The sequence below is a fragment of the Struthio camelus genome, chromosome 5, assembly GCF_040807025.1.
Source record: "Struthio camelus isolate bStrCam1 chromosome 5, bStrCam1.hap1, whole genome shotgun sequence".
Taxonomy (NCBI): Eukaryota; Metazoa; Chordata; class Aves; order Struthioniformes; family Struthionidae; genus Struthio; species Struthio camelus.
The window spans coordinates 17308584-17324682 of NC_090946.1; the positions used below are offsets into that span (position 1 = coordinate 17308584).

A 16099-nucleotide genomic window follows, 5' to 3' on the forward strand; every position below is an offset into this window, starting at 1 on the left:
GGTTTTTCCAGGGGAAAAACGATATGGCTTATTAATTGTTGCACTCTGGAGAATCCTCACTTCCCTGCACACAAAAACCCAGCAGTTCTGTACCAACTTCTGAACATATGGAAGACGGTTACTGCTGCTTTAAAAATTACTGACCACGTTAGTGCAAACTGAAGATAAGAAATCCAGTTTGAGGGAATGCTCAGAATATTTTAAAACATTCTTTGGAACCTTTCCTAATGGTTAAAGTCTTTAACAACCAAATCAGCAGATCCATTCTCCAGCAGTATCAAATTTTATGTTAACTCATCACACTGACAATGTAATTATGAGAAATATTTTCACAAAATTATACAATACTACTACAAGAACAGCCTAATCAGCTTCAGTATTCTCTTAAGCAGATGTATCCATCATATGAAGAAAGTGGTATATATTCTACATTGACAGCTTCATAATGCTAACAACAGGGAAAAAAATCTTATTTTAAAAAGTAAAAACTTTTTGAAGTCACTAACCTGTAAAAATACTTTAGAGCTTGTGTAGTTATGGTAAAAGGAGTGTACGTTTCCGATTATGTAGAAAAAGGGATAAATAAGTACAGAGACAACAGTAAGGAGAATAAAGCCTCCTCTTATTTTTACCATGGCAAATATAAATGCATTCTCAAGACAGCCTTGTCCTATGCAGTGAGTTTCAGCACAAAAGATACCTATTAACTATATTTAACTACAAAATTACAAAAAGAAAGAGTCATGTTAAGTACCACAACAGAAAGAATATAGACATCACATCAAAACCTACATTAGAAACAAAATTCAGGATGGTTGAAGCATGTTCAATAAAATGCTTGGAAGATGAATAATTGCCTATTGACACTTCCTTTATTATGGGTCCACATGACTTATATTTCTTCTTCTTAATTACAGGAATGATAACGACAACACCAGTAACAACTGTATGTGTGAAGAAAACATGTGCATGGTCAGAATGGTATGATAGCATGCAGCCCAAAAATGGAGAGAACAGTGGAGACTATGAAACATTTGAAAACCTCAGAGATAAAGGATATAGCATATGTAAAAATCCAAGCAGTGTTGAATGCAGAGCCACAGAATACCCAGATACATTATTACAAAATCTAAACCAAACAGTAAGATGCAGTCAAAACACAGGATTGATATGCAATAACAAAGACCAACAATCTGAGCACTGCTATAACTACCAAATAAGAATATTATGTTGTACTTATATACCATGTTCTGAAATACAAACTACAACACCAGGAACAACAACAGGAATCAAAACTACTGCTGTAGAATCAACATCATTTTCACAATCGACTGCTACACCACAGACAAAAATAAACCCAACAACAACAACAAAAACCGAAGCCCAAAAAACAGAAATACCTACAACATTACCTGAAGCCAGTGAAACAACCTTCAGCACAACGTTTCTGCCTCCCACTTCAGCCACATCAACAACATCAGTTCTACCAATGACAACCTTGCAGGCCACGTCCTCTCTCTTAGAAACATCCAAAGTAGCAACTAGGACTCCAGCATCACACACTACAGCCTCCACAATCTCTGAGACAATAAGAACAATGACTTCAGGAACCGCACCCATCCTTAAAAGCACTACCATACCAACAGAATTCACAACCACCATCACACCCACACCAACCGTGCCCACCTCACACACAAGCACCTCCTCCAGCGGCTGCCAGCCACGCTGTGCCTGGACACAGTGGTTTGACGTGGACTTCCCTACCTCTGGCAGCGACGGAGGAGACATGGAGACCTTGGAGAACATCCGAGCTGCCGGCTTCCAAATATGTGCAAAGCCTGAAGCCATTGAGTGCCGGGCAGAAAACTACCCTGACACCAGGCTGGAGGACCTGGGCCAGAAACTTCAGTGCAGCCTCAACACTGGGCTGGTGTGCAGAAACAAGGATCAGATCAGCAAGTACCCCATGTGCTTCAACTACCAGGTCAGGCTGCGCTGCTGTGACCACCAACACTGCGAGACAACTGTAGCACCTCCAACCACCACCGCAAGGTCCCCAACCACACCTTCTCCTGTAGAAACCTCCACTGCAGCAACTCCGACTCCAGCAACAACCACTACAGCCTCCCCCCTCCCCGAGTCACAACAGACAACCACCGCGGGCACCACAGTTGTCCTCAAGACCTCCGCCCCTCCCACGGAGGGCACGACCACCATCAAGCCCACTCCAACAGCGCCCACCTCACCTGCCAGCACCACTGTCACCTCCAGCACCTCTCCCCCTCCCACAGAAGGCACAACCACCATCAAGCCCACTCCAACAGCAACCACCTCACCTACCAGCACCGCTGTCACCTCCAGCACCTCTCCCCCTCCCACAGAAGGCCCAACCACCGTCACACCCACACCAACCGTGCCCACCTCACCCACAAGCACCTCCTCCAGCGGCTGCCAGCCACGCTGTGCCTGGACACAGTGGTTTGATGTGGACTTCCCTACCTCTGGCAGCGACGGAGGAGACATGGAGACCTTGGAGAACATCCGAGCTGCCGGCTTCCAAATATGTGCAAAGCCTGAAGCCATTGAGTGCCGGGCAGAAAACTACCCTGACACCAGGCTGGAGGACCTGGGCCAGAAACTTCAGTGCAGCCTCAACACTGGGCTGGTGTGCAGAAACAAGGATCAGATCAGCAAGTACCCCATGTGCTTCAACTACCAGGTCAGGCTGCGCTGCTGTGACCACCAACACTGCGAGACAACTGTAGCACCTCCAACCACCACCGCAAGGTCCCCAACCACACCTTCTCCTGTAGAAACCTCCACTGCAGCAACTACGACTCCAGCAACAACCACTACAGCCTCCCCCCTCCCCGAGTCACAACAGACAACCACCGCGGGCACCACAGTTGTCCTCAAGACCTCCGCCCCTCCCACGGAGGGCACGACCACCATCAAGCCCACTCCAACAGCAACCACCTCACCTGCCAGCACCACTGTCACCTCCAGCACCTCTCCCCCTCCCACAGAAGGCACAACCACCATCAAGCCCACTCCAACAGCAACCACCTCACCTACCAGCACCGCTGTCACCTCCAGCACCTCTCCCCCTCCCACAGAAGGCCCAACCACCGTCACACCCACACCAACAGTGCCCACCTCACCCACAAGCACCTCCTCCAGCGGCTGCCAGCCACGCTGTGCCTGGACACAGTGGTTTGATGTGGACTTCCCTACCTCTGGCAGCGACGGAGGAGACATGGAGACCTTGGAGAACATCCGAGCTGCCGGCTTCCAAATATGTGCAAAGCCTGAAGCCATTGAGTGCCGGGCAGAAAACTACCCTGACACCAGGCTGGAGGACCTGGGCCAGAAACTTCAGTGCAGCCTCAACACTGGGCTGGTGTGCAGAAACAAGGATCAGATCAGCAAGTACCCCATGTGCTTCAACTACCAGGTCAGGCTGCGCTGCTGTGACCACCAACACTGCGAGACAACTGTAGCACCTCCAACCACCACCACAAGGTCCCCAACCACACCTTCTCCTGTAGAAACCTCCACTGCAGCAACTACGACTCCAGCAACAACCACTACAGCCTCCCCCCTCCCCAAGTCACAACAGACAACCACCGCGGGCACCACAGTTGTCCTCAAGACCTCCGCCCCTCCCACGGAGGGCACGACCACCATCAAGCCCACTCCAACAGTGCCCACCTCACCTGCCAGCACCACTGTCACCTCCAGCACCTCTCCCCCTCCCACAGAAGGCACAACCACCATCAAGCCCACTCCAACAGCAACCACCTCACCTACCAGCACCGCTGTCACCTCCAGCACCTCTCCCCCTCCCACAGAAGGCCCAACCACCATCACACCCACACCAACCGTGCCCACCTCACCCACAAGCACCTCCTCCAGCGGCTGCCAGCCACGCTGTGCCTGGACACAGTGGTTTGACGTGGACTTCCCTACCTCTGGCAGCGACGGAGGAGACATGGAGACCTTGGAGAACATCCGAGCTGCCGGCTTCCAAATATGTGCAAAGCCTGAAGCCATTGAGTGCCGGGCAGAAAACTACCCTGACACCAGGCTGGAGGACCTGGGCCAGAAACTTCAGTGCAGCCTCAACACTGGGCTGGTGTGCAGAAACAAGGATCAGATCAGCAAGTACCCCATGTGCTTCAACTACCAGGTCAGGCTGCGCTGCTGTGACCACCAACACTGCGAGACAACTGTAGCACCTCCAACCACCACCGCAAGGTCCCCAACCACACCTTCTCCTGTAGAAACCTCCACTGCAGCAACTACGACTCCAGCAACAACCACTACAGCCTCCCCCCTCCCCGAGTCACAACAGACAACCACCGCGGGCACCACAGTTGTCCTCAAGACCTCCGCCCCTCCCACGGAGGGCACGACCACCATCAAGCCCACTCCAACAGCGCCCACCTCACCTGCCAGCACCACTGTCACCTCCAGCACCTCTCCCCCTCCCACAGAAGGCACAACCACCATCAAGCCCACTCCAACAGCAACCACCTCACCTACCAGCACCGCTGTCACCTCCAGCACCTCTCCCGCTCCCACAGAAGGCCCAACCACCGTCACACCCACACCAACCGTGCCCACCTCACCCACAAGCACCTCCTCCAGCGGCTGCCAGCCACGCTGTGCCTGGACACAGTGGTTTGACGTGGACTTCCCTACCTCTGGCAGCGACGGAGGAGACATGGAGACCTTGGAGAACATCCGAGCTGCCGGCTTCCAAATATGTGCAAAGCCTGAAGCCATTGAGTGCCGGGCAGAAAACTACCCTGACACCAGGCTGGAGGACCTGGGCCAGAAACTTCAGTGCAGCCTCAACACTGGGCTGGTGTGCAGAAACAAGGATCAGATCAGCAAGTACCCCATGTGCTTCAACTACCAGGTCAGGCTGCGCTGCTGTGACCACCAACACTGCGAGACAACTGTAGCACCTCCAACCACCACCGCAAGGTCCCCAACCACACCTTCTCCTGTAGAAACCTCCACTGCAGCAACTACGACTCCAGCAACAACCACTACAGCCTCCCCCCTCCCCAAGTCACAACAGACAACCACCGCGGGCACCACAGTTGTCCTCAAGACCTCCGCCCCTACCACGGAGGGCACGACCACCATCAAGCCCACTCCAACAGTGCCCACCTCACCTGCCAGCACCACTGTCACCTCCAGCACCTCTCCCCCTCCCACAGAAGGCACAACCACCATCAAGCCCACTCCAACAGCAACCACCTCACCTACCAGCACCGCTGTCACCTCCAGCACCTCTCCCCCTCCCACAGAAGGCCCAACCACCGTCACACCCACACCAACCGTGCCCACCTCACCCACAAGCACCTCCTCCAGCGGCTGCCAGCCACGCTGTGCCTGGACACAGTGGTTTGATGTGGACTTCCCTACCTCTGGCAGCGACGGAGGAGACATGGAGACCTTGGAGAACATCCGAGCTGCCGGCTTCCAAATATGTGCAAAGCCTGAAGCCATTGAGTGCCGGGCAGAAAACTACCCTGACACCAGGCTGGAGGACCTGGGCCAGAAACTTCAGTGCAGCCTCAACACTGGGCTGGTGTGCAGAAACAAGGATCAGATCAGCAAGTACCCCATGTGCTTCAACTACCAGGTCAGGCTGCGCTGCTGTGACCACCAACACTGCGAGACAACTGTAGCACCTCCAACCACCACCGCAAGGTCCCCAACCACACCTTCTCCTGTAGAAACCTCCACTGCAGCAACTACGACTCCAGCAACAACCACTACAGCCTCCCCCCTCCCCAAGTCACAACAGACAACCACCGCGGGCACCACAGTTGTCCTCAAGACCTCCGCCCCTCCCACGGAGGGCACGACCACCATCAAGCCCACTCCAACAGTGCCCACCTCACCTGCCAGCACCACTGTCACCTCCAGCACCTCTCCCCCTCCCACAGAAGGCACAACCACCATCAAGCCCACTCCAACAGCGCCCACCTCACCTGCCAGCACCACTGTCACCTCCAGCACCTCTCCCCCTCCCACAGAAGGCACAACCACCATCAAGCCCACTCCAACGGCACCCATTGGCACCACTGTCACCTCCAGGACCTCTCCCCCTCCCACAGAAGGCACAACCACCATCAAGCCCACTCCAACAGCAACCACCTCACCTACCAGCACCGCTGTCACCTCCAGCACCTCTCCCGCTCCCACAGAAGGCCCAACCACCGTCACACCCACACCAACCGTGCCCACCTCACCCACAAGCACCTCCTCCAGCGGCTGCCAGCCACGCTGTGCCTGGACACAGTGGTTTGACGTGGACTTCCCTACCTCTGGCAGCGACGGAGGAGACATGGAGACCTTGGAGAACATCCGAGCTGCCGGCTTCCAAATATGTGCAAAGCCTGAAGCCATTGAGTGCCGGGCAGAAAACTACCCTGACACCAGGCTGGAGGACCTGGGCCAGAAACTTCAGTGCAGCCTCAACACTGGGCTGGTGTGCAGAAACAAGGATCAGATCAGCAAGTACCCCATGTGCTTCAACTACCAGGTCAGGCTGCGCTGCTGTGACCACCAACACTGCGAGACAACTGTAGCACCTCCAACCACCACCGCAAGGTCCCCAACCACACCTTCTCCTGTAGAAACCTCCACTGCAGCAACTCCGACTCCAGCAACAACCACTACAGCCTCCCCCCTCCCCAAGTCACAACAGACAACCACCGCGGGCACCACAGTTGTCCTCAAGACCTCCGCCCCTCCCACGGAGGGCACGACCACCATCAAGCCCACTCCAACAGTGCCCACCTCACCTGCCAGCACCACTGTCACCTCCAGCACCTCTCCCCCTCCCACAGAAGGCACAACCACCATCAAGCCCACTCCAACAGCAACCACCTCACCTACCAGCACCGCTGTCACCTCCAGCACCTCTCCCCCTCCCACAGAAGGCCCAACCACCGTCACACCCACACCAACCGTGCCCACCTCACCCACAAGCACCTCCTCCAGCGGCTGCCAGCCACGCTGTGCCTGGACACAGTGGTTTGATGTGGACTTCCCTACCTCTGGCAGCGACGGAGGAGACATGGAGACCTTGGAGAACATCCGAGCTGCCGGCTTCCAAATATGTGCAAAGCCTGAAGCCATTGAGTGCCGGGCAGAAAACTACCCTGACACCAGGCTGGAGGACCTGGGCCAGAAACTTCAGTGCAGCCTCAACACTGGGCTGGTGTGCAGAAACAAGGATCAGATCAGCAAGTACCCCATGTGCTTCAACTACCAGGTCAGGCTGCGCTGCTGTGACCACCAACACTGCGAGACAACTGTAGCACCTCCAACCACCACCGCAAGGTCCCCAACCACACCTTCTCCTGTAGAAACCTCCACTGCAGCAACTACGACTCCAGCAACAACCACTACAGCCTCCCCCCTCCCCAAGTCACAACAGACAACCACCGCGGGCACCACAGTTGTCCTCAAGACCTCCGCCCCTCCCACGGAGGGCACGACCACCATCAAGCCCACTCCAACAGTGCCCACCTCACCTGCCAGCACCACTGTCACCTCCAGCACCTCTCCCCCTCCCACAGAAGGCACAACCACCATCAAGCCCACTCCAACAGCGCCCACCTCACCTGCCAGCACCACTGTCACCTCCAGCACCTCTCCCCCTCCCACAGAAGGCACAACCACCATCAAGCCCACTCCAACGGCACCCATTGGCACCACTGTCACCTCCAGGACCTCTCCCCCTCCCACAGAAGGCACAACCACCATCAAGCCTTCACCAGCAGCAACCACCTCACCTACCAGCACTGCTGTCACCTCCAGCACCTCTCCCACTCCCACAGAAGGCACAACCACCATCAAGCCCTCACCAACGGCACCCATTGGCACCACTGTCAGCTCCAGGACCGCTTTCCCTCCCACAGCAGGCACATCCACCATCAAGCCTTCACCAGCAGCAACCACCTCATCTATCAGCACTGCTATCACCTCTAGCACCTCTCCCCCTCCCACGGAGGGCACGATCACCATCAAGCCCACTCCAACAGTGTCCACCTCACCTGCCAGCACCACTGTCACCTCCAGCACCTCTCCCCCTCCCACAGAAGGCACAACCACCATCAAGCCCACTCCAACAGCAACCACCTCACCTACCAGCACCGCTGTCACCTCCAGCACCTCTCCCCCTCCCACAGAAGGCCCAACCACCGTCACACCCACACCAACCGTGCCCACCTCACCCACAAGCACCTCCTCCAGCGGCTGCCAGCCACGCTGTGCCTGGACACAGTGGTTTGACGTGGACTTCCCTACCTCTGGCAGCGACGGAGGAGACATGGAGACCTTGGAGAACATCCGAGCTGCCGGCTTCCAAATATGTGCAAAGCCTGAAGCCATTGAGTGCCGGGCAGAAAACTACCCTGACACCAGGCTGGAGGACCTGGGCCAGAAACTTCAGTGCAGCCTCAACACTGGGCTGGTGTGCAGAAACAAGGATCAGATCAGCAAGTACCCCATGTGCTTCAACTACCAGGTCAGGCTGCGCTGCTGTGACCACCAACACTGCGAGACAACTGTAGCACCTCCAACCACCACCGCAAGGTCCCCAACCACACCTTCTCCTGTAGAAACCTCCACTGCAGCAACTACGACTCCAGCAACAACCACTGCAGCCTCCCCCCTCCCCAAGTCACAACAGACAACCACCGCGGGCACCACAGTTGTCCTCAAGACCTCCGCCCCTCCCACGGAGGGCACGACCACCATCAAGCCCACTCCAACAGTGCCCACCTCACCTGCCAGCACCACTGTCACCTCCAGCACCTCTCCCCCTCCCACAGAAGGCACAACCACCATCAAGCCCACTCCAACAGCAACCACCTCACCTACCAGCACCGCTGTCACCTCCAGCACCTCTCCCCCTCCCACAGAAGGCCCAACCACCGTCACACCCACACCAACCGTGCCCACCTCACCCACAAGCACCTCCTCCAGCGGCTGCCAGCCACGCTGTGCCTGGACACAGTGGTTTGATGTGGACTTCCCTACCTCTGGCAGCGACGGAGGAGACATGGAGACCTTGGAGAACATCCGAGCTGCCGGCTTCCAAATATGTGCAAAGCCTGAAGCCATTGAGTGCCGGGCAGAAAACTACCCTGACACCAGGCTGGAGGACCTGGGCCAGAAACTTCAGTGCAGCCTCAACACTGGGCTGGTGTGCAGAAACAAGGATCAGATCAGCAAGTACCCCATGTGCTTCAACTACCAGGTCAGGCTGCGCTGCTGTGACCACCAACACTGCGAGACAACTGTAGCACCTCCAACCACCACCGCAAGGTCCCCAACCACACCTTCTCCTGTAGAAACCTCCACTGCAGCAACTACGACTCCAGCAACAACCACTACAGCCTCCCCCCTCCCCAAGTCACAACAGACAACCACCGCGGGCACCACAGTTGTCCTCAAGACCTCCGCCCCTCCCACGGAGGGCACGACCACCATCAAGCCCACTCCAACAGTGCCCACCTCACCTGCCAGCACCACTGTCACCTCCAGCACCTCTCCCCCTCCCACAGAAGGCACAACCACCATCAAGCCCACTCCAACAGCGCCCACCTCACCTGCCAGCACCACTGTCACCTCCAGCACCTCTCCCCCTCCCACAGAAGGCACAACCACCATCAAGCCCACTCCAACGGCACCCATTGGCACCACTGTCACCTCCAGGACCTCTCCCCCTCCCACAGAAGGCACAACCACCATCAAGCCTTCACCAGCAGCAACCACCTCACCTACCAGCACTGCTGTCACCTCCAGCACCTCTCCCACTCCCACAGAAGGCACAACCACCATCAAGCCCTCACCAACGGCACCCATTGGCACCACTGTCAGCTCCAGGACCGCTTTCCCTCCCACAGCAGGCACATCCACCATCAAGCCTTCACCAGCAGCAACCACCTCACCTACCAGCACTGCTGTCACCTCCAGCACCTCTCCCACTCCCACAGAAGGCACAACCACCATCAAGCCCTCACCAACGGCACCCATTGGCACCACTGTCACCTCCAGGACCCCTTTCCCTCCCACAGCAGGCACATCCACCATCAAGCCTTCACCAGCAGCAACCACCTCATCTATCAGCACTGCTATCACCTCTAGCACCTCTCCCCCTCCCACGGAGGGCACGACCACCATCAAGCCCACTCCAACAGTGCCCACCTCACCTGCCAGCACCACTGCCACCTCCAGCACCTCTCCCCCTCCCACAGAACGCCCAACCACCATCACACCCACACCAACGGCACCCATCGGCACCACTTTCACCTCCAGCACCTCTCCCCCTCCCACAGAAGGCACAACCACCATCAAGCCCACTCCAACAGCAACCACCTCACCTGCCAGCACCACTGTCACCTCCAGCACCTCTCCCCCTCCCACAGAAGGCACAACCACCATCAAGCCCACTCCAACAGCAACCACCTCACCTACCAGCACCGCTGTCACCTCCAGCAGCTCTCCCCCTCCCACAGAAGGCCCAACCACCGTCACACCCACACCAACCGTGCCCACCTCACCCACAAGCACCTCCTCCAGCGGCTGCCAGCCACGCTGTGCCTGGACACAGTGGTTTGACGTGGACTTCCCTACCTCTGGCAGCGACGGAGGAGACATGGAGACCTTGGAGAACATCCGAGCTGCCGGCTTCCAAATATGTGCAAAGCCTGAAGCCATTGAGTGCCGGGCAGAAAACTACCCTGACACCAGGCTGGAGGACCTGGGCCAGAAACTTCAGTGCAGCCTCAACACTGGGCTGGTGTGCAGAAACAAGGATCAGATCAGCAAGTACCCCATGTGCTTCAACTACCAGGTCAGGCTGCGCTGCTGTGACCACCAACACTGCGAGACAACTGTAGCACCTCCAACCACCACCGCAAGGTCCCCAACCACACGTTCTCCTGTAGAAACCTCCACTGCAGCAACTACGACTCCAGCAACAACCACTACAGCCTCCCCCCTCCCCAAGTCACAACAGACAACCACCGCGGGCACCACAGTTGTCCTCAAGACCTCCGCCCCTCCCACGGAGGGCACGACCACCATCAAGCCCACTCCAACGGCACCCATTGGCACCACTGTCACCTCCAGGACCTCTCCCCCTCCCACAGAAGGCACAACCACCATCAAGCCTTCACCAGCAGCAACCACCTCACCTACCAGCACTGCTGTCACCTCCAGCACCTCTCCCACTCCCACAGAAGGCACAACCACCATCAAGCCCTCACCAACGGCACCCATTGGCACCACTGTCAGCTCCAGGACCGCTTTCCCTCCCACAGCAGGCACATCCACCATCAAGCCTTCACCAGCAGCAACCACCTCACCTACCAGCACTGCTGTCACCTCCAGCACCTCTCCCACTCCCACAGAAGGCACAACCACCATCAAGCCCTCACCAACGGCACCCATTGGCACCACTGTCACCTCCAGGACCCCTTTCCCTCCCACAGCAGGCACATCCACCATCAAGCCTTCACCAGCAGCAACCACCTCATCTATCAGCACTGCTATCACCTCTAGCACCTCTCCCCCTCCCACGGAGGGCACGACCACCATCAAGCCCACTCCAACAGTGTCCACCTCACCTGCCAGCACCACTGCCACCTCCAGCACCTCTCCCCCTCCCACAGAACGCCCAACCACCATCACACCCACACCAACGGCACCCATCGGCACCACTTTCACCTCCAGCACCTCTCCCCCTCCCACAGAAGGCACAACCACCATCAAGCCCACTCCAACAGCAACCACCTCACCTGCCAGCACCACTGTCACCTCCAGCACCTCTCCCCCTCCCACAGAAGGCACAACCACCATCAAGCCCACTCCAACAGCAACCACCTCACCTACCAGCACCGCTGTCACCTCCAGCACCTCTCCCGCTCCCACAGAAGGCCCAACCACCGTCACACCCACACCAACCGTGCCCACCTCACCCACAAGCACCTCCTCCAGCGGCTGCCAGCCACGCTGTGCCTGGACACAGTGGTTTGACGTGGACTTCCCTACCTCTGGCAGCGACGGAGGAGACATGGAGACCTTGGAGAACATCCGAGCTGCCGGCTTCCAAATATGTGCAAAGCCTGAAGCCATTGAGTGCCGGGCAGAAAACTACCCTGACACCAGGCTGGAGGACCTGGGCCAGAAACTTCAGTGCAGCCTCAACACTGGGCTGGTGTGCAGAAACAAGGATCAGATCAGCAAGTACCCCATGTGCTTCAACTACCAGGTCAGGCTGCGCTGCTGTGACCACCAACACTGCGAGACAACTGTAGCACCTCCAACCACCACCGCAAGGTCCCCAACCACACCTTCTCCTGTAGAAACCTCCACTGCAGCAACTACGACTCCAGCAACAACCACTACAACCTCTACAATCTCTAAGACTCCGTGGACAACCAGTACTGGCACTACAGTCATTCTCCCAAGCTCTGTTTTTTCTACTCGAGAAGGTACTTGCCACCACTTTTATTTTCAGTAAGTGTTACTATCCCAGGTAGCCCAGGTTTGTCATTGTCTTCATCTGGAAAGGTAACAAGGAGTTATTTCAACATAAGAACATTGCTATCGCTATCTATCATTATCTGTGACTTCTTCCACTGTCATCTCTACTACTTCTTACAGAAATGATTTTTTCATCTCAGTCCTTGTGATACTAATAACTGTGTTTAACAAGTCTGTAAATGGACCCTGCAGTTTGATGTTATTTACCCTGAATTTGAGGAAGACAGTGGTGACAGACTTTCAAAAACACTACAGCTAAAGGCCTCTGGTGTGCAGACATGAGAATCAGATTAGCAAGTACCCCATGTGCTTCAACTACCAGGTCAGGCTGCGCTGCTGTGACCACCAACACTGCGAGACAACTGTAGCACTCCCAGTCCCCATTATCAGGTCCCGAACTATCCCCTCTCCTGCAGAAACCTCCACTGTAGCAACTCAGACCCCAGCAATGAGCACTACTGCCTTCACCTGCCCAGAGTCAAGTGCTTCAACCCCTTTCAATCTCCATCACCTAGGGTTTAGCATATCCCAGTGGATATTCAGCACTAATAGATAGAGCTAAAAGATTTCCAAAATCTCCACTTAGTGAGGTGGATAAAATAGCTGAATGCAACCAAAAGGTTGTTTTGATCTTCTGGAGTGTTGAATAGACCCCTCCACTATGTTACAGTTATGAGATCAAAATCCTCTGCTGTGAACTAAAGTATGTTTTGTGCTCAACAGTATCTACAACTGGTATACCACAATCAACTCACCTTACAAGAAGCACTTCTACAACCTTCAGTTCCTCTCCAAGCACACCTCTTGCAACAGAAGAAAGTACATATGTTACGTTAAGTCCAACAACTCCATGTTTTTGTCACGTGCTTGGTGACTTGTTTTCTCCTGGTAAGTTTCTTATTTTATGGTCATAAAAATTTTCAGATGCAATATGAACCCTTTGGACTGTATTCAGTTAAACATAACACTCCGCATCTGCTAAAAATAGAACTTTTAATACCTTTCCTTGTTTTTTTCTAAATATTTTCATTGGTCTGTTAATTTCTCCTCCAATTTTTCTCTGCAGGGGAAGTTGTATACAACAGAACAGATAGTGCTGGCTGTAATTTTTATGCACTTTGCAACAAGGAATGTGAAGTTGACCCATTTCAAGGGCCATGTCCTTCAACAACTCCTTTCACCTCAGCAACCTCAGAAACTACAACACAAGCCTCATCATCCACACAACCTGTATTTTCTTCTGCCTCACCAACCACAGCAATACCCCTCACAACTTCAGTAGAAAGAAACTGTACTGATGTCAATCCTCCACGAAAGGTGGTTCCCCTATTTTTTCTAATATATCACCATTGCAAAAACATAGCCCAGTTTCTGTCCTCTCATAGCCAATTCATATCAACTTGCACGTATTTCAGTACCAAATTTGATCATCTTACAAATGACCTGATACTGTATGTTTATTCAACCTGACACCACCGGACTTTATATAGAAATTGTTCACTAATACAACAGCAGAGACTTTTTTGATAAATTCAGACATCATGGCAGTAAGCGGACCAGCTATGAAAAATGTTAGAATCTTATTCCTTCTACACAGAAGATAGTCCTGTGATTTAGCTGTGATTCAGTTTGCCTGTTCTTAAGGCCTGAAATCATATGCTAGGAAAATGCTAATCTGAAGTCCTATCAGTTTTGAGCGTCTAACTCAAGTTGACTTAAAATAACTGGAGTGAAAGAATGCTTATGAGTAAATCATTTATATATTTTCAGCCTGGAGAGAAATGGAAGAGCGAATGCCAGGAGTGTGTCTGTGACCCACTCACTGTTACTGTGCAATGCCAGACACCCCCATGCCACACAAATGAGATACTTGCTTGTCCAAAAGGATTTGTTGTCATGCCTGTACTATCAGAAGACCCATGTTGTCCTCAATATATATGCCGTAAGTATTAAAAAAGCACATACATACACACACACACACACACACACACCAGGCTACATGCTGTGGTAAATTACACTTGCACTTAGGTCATTATCTAAGCGGACTTCTCAAACCTTCCTTAAATTGTTATGGTTCAGTGAACAAACATCCATTTTTGGCTAACTATACATTAGATATAAAAACGTTACTTTGCATGAAAGTTTGTTCATGGAATTGGAATGGGCGGGAGAGCTGGATAATATTTTGAGCCTTCAAGCAGTTGATATTGCTCAAGTATCTCTTTATCTGCAGATCGTAAAGATTGTTAATGCAACACTGTAGCACACTAAGTAGCCTAACTATAGCTAAACAAAGATGTATAAACATAAGAATAAGCAAGCAGAGAGCTTAATAGTTGAGTACAAAAGCAAGTAATACAGAAACAACAATACAAAGTGAATCATATTCTTTTTCATAAAGCCGTAGGTATTTTTGATACATCAACAATACAGTTATACTTACACTATTGTAGAATGCTGATAAAAATTTAAAAATCTGCCAGTTATATATGCTTACTTATATATGAAAACCAACAGGAAAAGGTAGCCATAAATTAAGCCTGAAACATGAAGTTCAAAACAAAGGAATAGCCAAATTTGAAGTGATTCTGTGAAAGACATGAATGGGCTCTGTCATGGCATCGAATTATTTATAATACCACAGTAAGCAATACACACTCAATCTTCCATGCAACCTGCATTTTGAGAGGACAAAGAATCAATTGCAAAGGCATGTTTTAAGGTTACTGGACTTCTGGGTTTGAGTAGGAGACAACTAACTTAAGAGAACCTGATGTCTAAATTGAAAGGTAGGTATTTCTCAGGTGTAGCTCAAGTTCAATATCATTTTTCCCTCAATTCACCTAGTTCATTTGAAAGCTGTGCCTTTTACTTCAACCTCCAGTTATTATAAATATGAGGTTTAAGCATATGGGCCTTTGAGTTCTCCATATTCACTCTGTTATTAACAACCCTTAATAACATCTTTGTATCTTAACTTCTCAGTAGATCTCACAGTTTGAATTTATTCTGGATTTTGTTGTTGTTTTTCAGAAGTAATACCTGATATTTGTGTGGTCAATGATACAGTTTACATGGTAAGAATACTATACTTACAATGGAACATTGCTAAGAGTGAAACGTGTGCCTTTTCAGACACAAAAGCCATTTAGAAAATTCTTTTTCCTATGCATGTCCTTTCATCGCCAACCCAGAACTGAAAGTTATTTTTTTCTGATATTAAAAAAAAAAACTGTTACAGAAAGGTTCCTCAAAAGGAGTGTAAAATAAAAGTGCACCATTTTTACTGACATACATTTTTTCGTACTTTCTCCCACTTCTGGAATTAAATTTTCCAAGGGAGCAGATGAATCATCCGAACTCATCTGTTCTTTGAAATAAGCTCTGAGACCCCTCAAAACTAAATCTAGGATTTTTCCTAGAACTGATATCTAAATCTTTTGCTAAAATTGATACCTAAGCTTTTTAGTCAAAATTTAAGCACTGGAGCCTCTTTCAGAAAAACTGAAGTCCA

The 16099-nt window shown here is 52.5% G+C and overlaps 1 protein-coding gene across 1 annotated transcript in view; it reads left to right on the forward strand.

Moving 5' to 3' along the window:
• Window positions 1-16099, forward strand: part of LOC104143777 (mucin-5AC) — a 44968-nt gene that overhangs the window by 24949 nt on the left and 3920 nt on the right. Inside the window, exons 30-34 of the mRNA XM_068944760.1 lie at window positions 918-12533; window positions 13309-13473; window positions 13652-13902; window positions 14356-14527; window positions 15619-15662. Of these exons, the coding sequence (XP_068800861.1) occupies window positions 918-12533; window positions 13309-13473; window positions 13652-13902; window positions 14356-14527; window positions 15619-15662 (12248 nt within the window). The remainder of the gene's footprint in view (window positions 1-917; window positions 12534-13308; window positions 13474-13651; window positions 13903-14355; window positions 14528-15618; window positions 15663-16099) is intronic.